This window comes from Mastomys coucha, unplaced genomic scaffold (genome assembly GCF_008632895.1).
Source record: "Mastomys coucha isolate ucsf_1 unplaced genomic scaffold, UCSF_Mcou_1 pScaffold7, whole genome shotgun sequence".
Classification (NCBI taxonomy): Eukaryota; Metazoa; Chordata; class Mammalia; order Rodentia; family Muridae; genus Mastomys; species Mastomys coucha.
The window spans coordinates 14,243,524-14,253,841 of record NW_022196913.1 but is presented as its reverse complement, the minus strand read 5'-3'; the positions used below and the strand labels follow the sequence as shown (position 1 = coordinate 14,253,841).

The 10,318-nt window shown below is 44.3% G+C and overlaps 1 protein-coding gene and 1 long non-coding RNA gene across 5 annotated transcripts in view; both read right to left on the bottom strand.

Moving 5' to 3' along the window:
* Window positions 1–7,231, bottom strand: part of Dip2c (disco interacting protein 2 homolog C) — a 416,803-nt gene extending 409,572 nt beyond the window's left edge. For all 4 annotated transcript variants that reach the window (XM_031359583.1, XM_031359584.1, XM_031359585.1 and 1 more), the window contains exon 1: window positions 6,689–7,231. In XM_031359583.1, coding sequence (XP_031215443.1) covers window positions 6,689–6,773 — 85 coding nt within the window. In that variant the 5' untranslated portion in view covers window positions 6,774–7,231. The remainder of the gene's footprint in view (window positions 1–6,688) is intronic.
* LOC116082701 lies at window positions 4,447–6,675 on the bottom strand. The gene is made up of 2 exons (XR_004115398.1): window positions 4,656–6,675; window positions 4,447–4,531 (listed from the first exon to the last, which is right to left on the bottom strand). It is a non-coding gene; the product is annotated as an uncharacterized LOC116082701 (long non-coding RNA).
* Window positions 7,232–10,318: the final 3,087 nt, after the last annotated feature.

Below are 10,318 nucleotides of genomic sequence, written 5' to 3'. Positions count from 1 at the left end.
GGTGTATCTTCCAAGGCTCCAAAGTTTTGTTTTACAAACTGCTCATCAGTGGGATAGCTACTCTCTATAAGTACCCAGAGAAGTCAGCACATTTACATATCATACATCTTCCTTAACAGAAGGTTCAACCTGAGGCTAATATGACTAAAGCAGCTCTGATTCTTCAGCTGTCTCTTAACCACCCCACCAACACATGAATGGTTAGCAGGAGCTGGGAACATTGTCCTTGAAGGGTCATGTTTCCTTCTATTCTGTCCCACAATATGATCAGGACCCCAGAAAGAACAGGACCAACTGTTGATTTTCAGCTCTGATTCTGCAACACTAGCCAAACCAAAGGGAATCACCTATGTGTCATTATGGTTGGACCTTTTTTCAGGAAAGAGGCCAGGTTGCCACCATCCTCCCAAACCGACAATCATAAAACTAAATACAATTCCCTCCATTGGAATTAGCTTTAAACCTTGTGAAATGATCATACAAATATATACATTTATTTTACAGAAGGAAGGGACAAGACACTAAAAGACTCAACCAAATAACAACAACAAATGATCAGCTAAACTGAAAAATCAGTCCAATAACTAAAAATCAAAGTAGTCTAAGGTTGACACTTGAACAACTGCACATCTTCCATGGCTGCAGTGAGGAAAATGGTAAGTTTACATAGAAAAGTTTTAGTTTATAATTTTAGTGTTCCATTACAAGTAAGGCCACAAATATGTAATGGACTAACCAAAGAATTTAGTCTTTTAAAAAATAAAGATCCATGGAACACAGAAATAAGAATCTCCCTCTCTGGTACTAATAGAATTCTTTAGGTCTGTCTCATAGTCTCCAGTCTTTTCTGAAGAAAGAATTTTCACAGAAATCAGTTCCCAAGCTAATAATCAAGTAATGATTTAAAGTTATCAACCCAAAAGAAAAAAATATCTATTCAGTCCACATCAATCCTCCATACTTAGCAAAATATATTTCCTTCATCCTTCTTTCTTTTTTTCTCTTGATCTTATATCTTTTATCCAAAGCATTTCAGTAAAAAAAAAAAAAGAAAAAAAATCTCGATTCATAGTTCAGAACACAGCTCATGTTAACACCCAAGATATCCAACAATGAAGCAAAATTGCAACCCTTACACACACACACACACACACACACACACACAAATGACTAGTAATTTCAACTCAGTTTTACATTTCAGTATCACAGCATTTCCCTACTTTCTTCCCCTACTGGATGCTGAGGAAGCAAAAGGATATGCAGAATATGTATGCTAGGATGACTTTAAATAGTCATTTCTCTGGCATACTGACTTCTGGATGTGCCACCCGCCCCACACACACCAGCTGGGATTCCCAATTAGAGTCTCCTCTTTAAGAGCGCTATTTATCATCATCAGGAACAAATGGATGCAATTACTTCTTTTGAGATGTGACAAGATTTTGACCCTCAACATAAAAGAACAGAGAGTACTGACAACAGGGGGTAACCTTTGTATCATCCGCACATACACACACACACACACACACACACACCACAAAAGAAGGAAAATTTAAGTCAGATGTCTTAAAAGTAGAATACAGAAAGGGAAAAAGGAATAGAAAAAAAAAAGATATTATGTTACTAAAAAAGAAAAAAGAAAGAAATGTCCTTCCCAGAATAACTGTCAATGTGCACAAGTCAGTAATTGTTCCTATGCTTTTTAAGGTGCTTTTTTTTAACATGAAGAACTAGAAATGATCTTATAATATAACTAGGATTTGAACAGATGAGTCAGTTGTTATATGTGACATCAAAACTACGATTATTCAATACATTCCTTTGCAATTCAAAAAGAATGCTACAACTCATTCCATAAATCACTCCTTTATTTAAAAAAAAAAAAATCAGCTCTAAATAAAGAGATAACCCATTTGGAAAAGGCTGGGAGGAGGAAGGCAAAAAGTGACTCATAACATCCAACAGCATCCAATAAGAGTCCCATTTGAAACAAAATAGGCATGCTGTTAAGCTTTCACCTCATAAAGTCAGATCTAAAGAGTGTGACACTGCAAATATCTTACTAGTACTCGAAACAATCTTACAAATGTGGGGGGGAGGGGGGAGAGAGAGAAGCTAAACTTGACATCTATAATTTTTCATTAAGGAAAGAACATTCAAATACTATTATTTCCCTGTGAAGAATCTTAAACTGTACACTAATATCAACATTACATATTTTCTATTCATGTTAAGTGTACAAAATAGTAAGTTTTATATGTCATTTCCATACATATGTATCCTTTATACCCGCTTTCATTCACCATCCATGCTCTACCATGTCCTTTCTAACCCCCTCACTGATCTCATTTCTCTCCCTGCAAACAGTCCTCATAATGCTTTTATGTTCATATTTATGTATGTATATGTGGATAAACAGACAGACAGACATGACTCTGGAAGAAAACATGCTTCTGCACATTTGTTTACAAGCAGTAACTGTTTTGCTTTGTTTCCTTCCAATGAAAAGAAGGTATGCAAAGTTTGGATGGCAATAGAGATACCAAATCTCCCTTCCAGACTCTCAAAGGTGGTCACAGCACAGAAGCTGTGCAGAACTCTATCTTACTCACTTTGAAGCAACAGAACACCTAAGCAAGGCTTAGGGACTAAGGAGAAGGACAGGGGGAAAAATCTGGCCCTTGAATGAAATCCCTGTTGTATTGTTCAATGGAACAATGCACTCCCAAACCCTTAGATGGCCACTGCTTTAAGAGTCTACTCTTTTGTGACAGCAGTGGGCTAGTTACACGGGGCTGTTTGTGTGCATTAAAAACAAAACAGTATTGATTCTTTGACTAATACAGAAAGACCTGACATTCAAGTAGATTTTTCACCATTTTCCTGAAGCACTTTCATACACTGAAAAAAAACGCTAAATTGGACTCTTTTGGAGCATAAGTAATAGCTAAAATAATCTGGTACATTAGTTAATAAAGCAGAGCATAAACTAAGCAACTCTCATTAGAGGAAGTTACAAAGATATTAGGGATGAGACATACTAAAATTTAAAAGCAGTGACCTTTAAGTACAGCATTTTTTTTTTTAACTTTCCCTCCTACAAGAGCTAGATACCCCTTGCAGGCTACATTACAAGGCACTTTTCTTGAATTTTGTAAAAATAAGAAGTCGACCCTAACCAGACATAGGAGTGTACACCTAGCTAGTGGAGACACTAAGACAGAATGGCTAAAACCATTTAAGACCAACCAGCCAGAGCAATATAGTAAGATGCCATCTCATTTCAACATTTTATATATGTGTGTGTGTGTGTGTGTGTGTGTGTGTGTGTGTGTGTGTGTGTATACATATGTATATATGTACATATATATATTTGGGCTAGTGATGCTGGTCCCACACCAATGAATATATCCATACATGTAGGTCCAGGGCTTGTCTGATCAATATAAGAAGCTGCACACTACACCTCCTGCAAAAACCTCTTGGGTTTTGCTGACAAGATTCTACAATGGCAAACAAAGCCTAGCTTCTCTCAGTAAAGGAAGCACTGGGCAGTAACAGAGGCTAGAGAAAGGGCGAAGGCACAACAAAGCAGAAAGGTTAAAAAAACAAACCTGCAGCCAAGATACCAATGTATAACTCTTTATAAAACAAACAATAACTTGATCAAAAAAAAATAGTATCAGTATATATAACAGCACCCCAGTAGATGGTACAGACCCAAAGTAAACCAATGTATAGACATCTAGATAATCTATATCTCATTTAGGCTAGTAGCTAATATAAAAACTTTAATAGTCTGGTCATTTTTTTCAACATACAGTATATAATTAAGATAGAATTTTCTTTCACTCTTCTCTTAGAAAATGAGCCCTGTACAGGCAAGGAACTTGGTGGAAGATATACTGGGAAAGCAGTACACTGTAATAATTTGAGATTAAAAGTCATCCTAAGTTTTCACTTTGAAATCTGGGTATGTTGGGATTTTTTTTTTCCCAGTTAGGCAAGGTAAAGAGACACAGAGATTTTTGATCTTCAACTCCTAGGTTTCTGTTTTGTTTTTGAGACAGGGTTTCTCTGTATAACCCTGGCTGTCCTGGAACTCACTCTGTAGACCAGGCTGGCCTCGAACTCAGAAATCCTGCCTTGCCTCTCTGCCAAGTGCTGGGATTAAAGGCGTGGGCCACCACCACCACCACCACTCCCCACCCCCACCCCCGCCAACTCCTAGGTTTCTATACTAGAATAGCAGCAATACTAGAAAACAAATTGATTCATCTCTTCCAGGTAAACAATCCTCTTGGTTACAAGACATGAAACTTCAAATGATCTTTTGTAAATCACAATCAAAGTCAACAATGACAAAGCCACACTTTATAATAAAGTAGCACAGCTAAAAGATGGGGGTGGGGGAAGAGCAGGGTCCAAGGAGTAGCAGAGGCTGGACACAGTGACAAAAGGCTTTTATTTTTTTCTTTTCTTTTCTTTTTGTAATCCTTAAAAGTCTAGGTCAGGTCTCAACATAGCTCATCTAGAAAAAGAAAATAGAAAAGGACTTCCTGAATACAAATATACATAACACACCTCTCTAAGCCACCCATTCACCAAGAAACTCATTGAGTCCTTTAAGTTCTATACAGACACAAGGTGCTCACCGGGAGTTAAGCTAAGTACACTTCATCTAAAGTGGTTTCCCATACTTCTCTGGGCAGCAAGAAGCTAACACTCACTCTTCAAGAGTGATCGATGATGACAGGTGACTGCTGTTACCTAAAAACAAAACGGACAGCTACTCTCAACAAGAGGAGAGCAGGTTATGTGGTTCCAGGCATTATGTGAGGCTTTGAGAGTAAATGTGAATTGACTTCCTGGTAGGCAGGGAGTTTTGGACCCTGCAAAAAGGGCTCAAAGCGGATGAGTTCGGATGGCTTCTCTCTCTTCAAGTATGGGTGGGTAGAGACACATCATATTAACATAATGCAGACAGAGCAGAGGTGCTTGCTTTGAGTGAAAGCATGAATGGGAAGGGGTGCTTTAAATACAGGATGCAGATGATAAAACAGAGCTGGTAAACTGAAGAAGCCAGTCTATCTGAAGCCTAACAAAACACAAACGTTTCTTCATAGCTACTAAATAGAAATACACTATCCACACTGCACACCTCATTTTCCAGTTTAAATCTAAAGAATTCAGCTCTGCCTTCTCTGCCTGTGGAAGAGTGATGCTCTCTCTTATCGTCTCTAGCCGGTCAGAACAGAGAGGCAAGGGAGCAGAGTCTGGGACACATTATCTTTTTCCTCCCATTGGAGTTTCCCAGGGACTGCTCCCAAAGCACCTTGGAGAACTCCCAAATTCGGAAAAATGTCCAATCTACAAGAATCTGATAGCACAAGCAACACTTATAGCCACCCGGTTTATATCCCTCTCCACCCTGAAAGTGTTAAAAGGGAAAACACAAAGTCAACGTCAGCTCCTCCCCATGATGAAAACTGGCACGAATGAATTTACGTTCTGGCTGCTGGCCCTCACAAACCGTTACAAAAAAAAAAAGTTCACCATGCTAAACTGCACCAAATATTAACTCAAGAGGAGACGACAGCTCATTTCCACACCATTACACTGTAGTCTTCTCAAATGAGTGGGAGAACCGCTAAATATTTATTATTAAACACATTTTGGAACTTTAGTGGAGGAAAAGAAAAAAAAAAAGAACCTACAAAACCCGAGCTGAAACTTATGACAGTTGAGCACATGATGTCCACCATGAAGAGCAAAGACGAAAGCGTATAGAACACTCCGTGAAATCACAACAGCAGAGAGAGCAACCGCCAAGTCTCAGTATCTCTCTCCCACACGATGAGAAGGAAGCATCCAACCTGGCCTGAGGGGGAAGGTTTTAGGGCTCTAATGCAACCAGCTCATCACAGACACGCTGGAACAATAGTACTACTATCTTCCTCCTGCTGACAGGACCGTGTGCCTGCAACCTCAGAGAGATCCAATCCCGAAGTCCACTGACAAGTTTCGCATTAAAATCAGGCCATTCAGAGGCCGTCCCCAAGCATGGACCGGTGTAGCAGCGCACCGCTGGGCTGGTGCTGGTGCTGGTGCTGGTGGTGCTGGTGATGCTGGTGGTGCTGGTGCTGTTGCTGCTGCTGCTGTTGCTGCTGCTGCAGCTGCTGCAGCTGCATCAAGGACGCGGCGCCTCTCCATTAAGGGAAGAGCGCACATCCCCACCAAGGCCATTCCCCGGCAGCCCTAAAGGTTGCTCCATCTTGCTTCGTAGCCCGGAGCCCCGGGCCCAGCCGCAGAGCGCAGGGGGCAACCCCGGCTGCACCCCGCCAGCTGAGCCTGGAGGGCGGGGGCCGCGGCACGCACACGCGTGCGCGTGCACACACACTACACACACACACACACACTACACACACACTACACACACACACACACAAGCACGCGCGCACACATGCACACACATGCACCCTCCCCGGAGCCACCACTCGGGGCCCGGGCCAGGGTCAGGACCAGGGCCCCGCCACCCCCCAGGCCCGGCGCGCGCCCTCCCCGGGGTGACAGCACAACCCGGCCCGCGGGGCCCGGAGCGCGCGCCAGAGAAGCGGTGTCCGGGCCGGGCCCGGCCCGGGCGGGCGAGCGGGCGGGCGGACGCGGGGCTAAGGGGGGTTGCTGTTACCTTCCGACAGCTCCAGCTCCAGCTCGGCCAGCCGGGCCCTCACCTCCAGCGGCAGAGCCATGCCTTCCAGGCTGCGGTCCGCCATGCTCGCCGCAGACGCCCCCGCCCTGCCGGCCTCCTCTTTGTTCGCCGACGGAGGGCTCCTCGGCGGCCGCCGCTCGAACCCAGAGGAACCGCACTGAGGAGGCGGCGGCGGGCGGGCGGGAGCGGGAGGCCGGGCGGCGGCGGGCAGGCGCGCGGGGATTTTCTCCTCAGCCTCGTCAGTCTCCTCAGCGCCTCCTCAGTCTCCTCAGCGCCTCGTCAGCCTCCTCGGCGTCTGCTCAGCGCCTCCTCAGCGCCTTCTTGTCAGTCTCCTCAGCCTCCTCAGAGCGGCCCCGACCCTGGCGGTGGCCTGGCGCCCGGCTCTCTGCGCGCCTCCCCCCAGCCGCGGGCTCCGGCCCCGCTCGGCCGGCACCGGATCACGGGCCCGCCCGCGGTCACGGCCACAGGGCTCTCGATGCTCCGCGGCCGCCCTGCCCCGGCGGGAGCGAGCGCCGCTGCGCGCGCACGGGGCAACGAGAAGGCGCGCGCGGAGGGTGGGAGCGCGCGGACGTGCCACGGCGGCGCGCGCCCAGGGGGGCGGGGCCTCCAGTGCTTACTTCGAGAGCGCGCCCGTGGGACAGTCTTGCATTTGGCCTTCGTGGGGGGACGGGGGGTTGGGGGGAGAGGGTCTTCCCAACCCCGAGGCTTAGGCTTCTCAAGACTCAAGGAGAAAAATAAAGAAGGCATTCGGAAGCTCACCCCCAGCCTACTTGTTAAAACTCCAAATGTTCTGGATCATCGAGGGCTGATTTTTTTTTAATACTTTTAAGAGGAAAAAAATAATTAAAAGCAAAAAAAAAAAAAAAAAAAAAACAGCATGAGCCATAGATTGAGTACTAGGTTTGAAGTTTAAAAGCATGGATCTAGAACAGACTAGTATATGACCTTGAACCACACAATGTTTGGTCTAGACTTCATTTTCCTCATCCGTGGAAATAAATCGAGGTAGGTTGGGTCTGTCACATACTGTCCAGCCTTTCCTGAGACTGAGGAGTGCCTGTTATGCATGAGGAATCTTCAGCAAGTGTCTACTCCCTCACACCCTACAATACCATCCCGTGCTTTTCTTCTACCTCTTGTGAATTCTTTTCCGTTTGGTCATCGCCTCCGATGGTATCCAATATCTATTCTGAATAGCTGATCCTGAGTCTGACTATTTGGGGGCACTCTCACATGGCCAGCTGTCTCCCGAATAACCTTACCTAGCTGCCCTTGAAGCCCCAAACACCACAAAACCAAAGAAAAAACATCTCCTTACATTAAACATCCATCTGCTTTTAAAGCATTTTATTAACTCTTTGAGAATCATACAATGTATCCCTTAGCCCCTTCCAGATCCATCCCCGCCTCTCTACTATCCCAATTTCATGTCTTTTATTATTATAATTCAATAACCTATGGACTCCAGTTTGTTCTGTCCAAATACTGCAGGGTGGTTGATCTCCCAGAAGGCACATCCTTATAGGAAAAACAAAAAACAAAAAAACAAAAAAACAAAACACTCTCCCTCCCTGAGAAGCCATCACCTGGCCATAGGGGTAGGAGCTCATTGGCCCTTTCCCATGGCATGCTCTATTGGATCATGTTGACTGGCTTGATCCTGTGTTGGCAACCACAGCTGCTGTGAGTTTGTGAGTCCAGAGGTCTTATCATGTCCAGAAGACAGTTTTGCTCCCAGTTTTCCTCAGCCTCTGGCTCTGACACTCTTTCTACTCCGTCTTCTGTGCCAGTCTCTGAGCTTTGGGAGTGGGGTTAGGATACAGGCGTCCTATTTGTGACTGAACACTCCACTGACATCGATTCTCTCCACTTTGATCAGTTGTGAGTTTCTGTGTCAACCACTACACAAAGAAACTCTCTGATGAGGTCGGAAGGCTCCACTAGCCTGTGGGTAGAGAGATACAAATTTAGAGGACAGTTTGATGCCTTGTCCATTTAGCAGAGTAGTAATAGTAGGTTAGGTTCCCTCCTGGAGCCTGTGATCTCCCCAGCCAGATTTGCAGTACCAGGCATATGTCTCCTCCTGCGAAGTTGGTCTGAAATCCAAGCAGAGAGCAGTTGTGAAAGCATATGACCTTGCTCTTCACACATAGCATTAATATTGTGCAGGTTATTATTGCAGGGTTCATAGACAGTTAAGACTGTTAATACACACACACACACACACACACACATCCACAGCCTGCATAGCACCTTCCAGTACCATGCAAGACAGACAACAAAGAAGAAACTTCCTGATCAGCATTGATGGATTCTGCCATGTCTTATGAACCTATAAAGTCACTCGGACTTCTCTATCTTCCTTGATCTTCACACAGCTTTTGCTTCTTAGTCCCCTCAAACCTATCCCACAAAAAAAAAAAAAAAATGCTGATCATCTGTCTTCCTTCCCATGCCTACAAACATTGTTTCTAGTCCCCATACTTCCTCCTGCCTGGAATATTCTAAAGATCATTGAGATGGTGCACCCAATAATGGGACCCTACAATTGTCGGCACTCCTTTTTCAACAGTACTTCAGTGCATTTTTCTTATGGAATACAAGTGAGCTTCTTAGCTTTAGACTAGTGGACCCTCACCAACTTCTCTAACCTTCAGCCTAGTCCTACATGCCCACCCCCCTCATAGGTTCTTGAAGAAATGATGGCTAATCTTGAGCATCCTTGCTTTGTACATCAGTCTGTTTTGAGGCAGGACCTCATGAATTCAAGGCTGGCCTCCAGCCTATTATGTAACCAAAGATGGTATGCACCATCCTGCCTGCTTTATGCAATGCTAGAGATTAACCCCAGGGCTAAACCAACATTCCAAAACCTGAGTACATCCCAGTCCCCAAATAGAACATCTTTCTTCTTAATTTTTTTCATTTTGTTTATGTTTATTTTTATGTATAGAAGTCAGCATGTTAGATTTTTAGGATCTGGAGTCACAGACAGTTGTGAACTGCCATGTGGGTACTTGGAATGGAATTCGGGTCCTCTGGAAGAGGAGTTAGAACAGTTAGTGTTCTTAACTCCTGAGCCACCTCATCTTGATCATGAATTCTCTTGTCAGCTCAGAATTTTCTTTGTCAACTCTCTTCTCCCTTACTATGTTTCCATCACTCTGACCTCATCCAATTTGACCTTCAGTTAGTCTTAATCTTTAGCCTGTGGGTAGACTCCTTGAAGACAGGGAACAAACCTATTCACCTCTGTACATCCCATTCATTTGACAAGAGTTGTCTTCTTAGGAACATCTGCTTCTCAGTAGAGAACTGTGGGAGAGAAATAAGTCGCTAGCAATGATAAACTTGAAAGCTGTGAGCCCCAGACTACTGGTTCTTTTTGTTCTATGCTGTGTCCTATACTGTGATGTATGTCCATTGGTTTGGTGTGTAAACATATTAAAATACAATAGATACTGCTGGCACAATGTTTGACTCCATTCTTTTCATTATGATCAATGCAGCCACTAATTAAGAAATCTCTAGAGAACTCACTCCACTTTCCATGTTATAGATGAAAAAACCTTAGGGAAATAAAATAGAATAAAACTAGGACTGAAACCC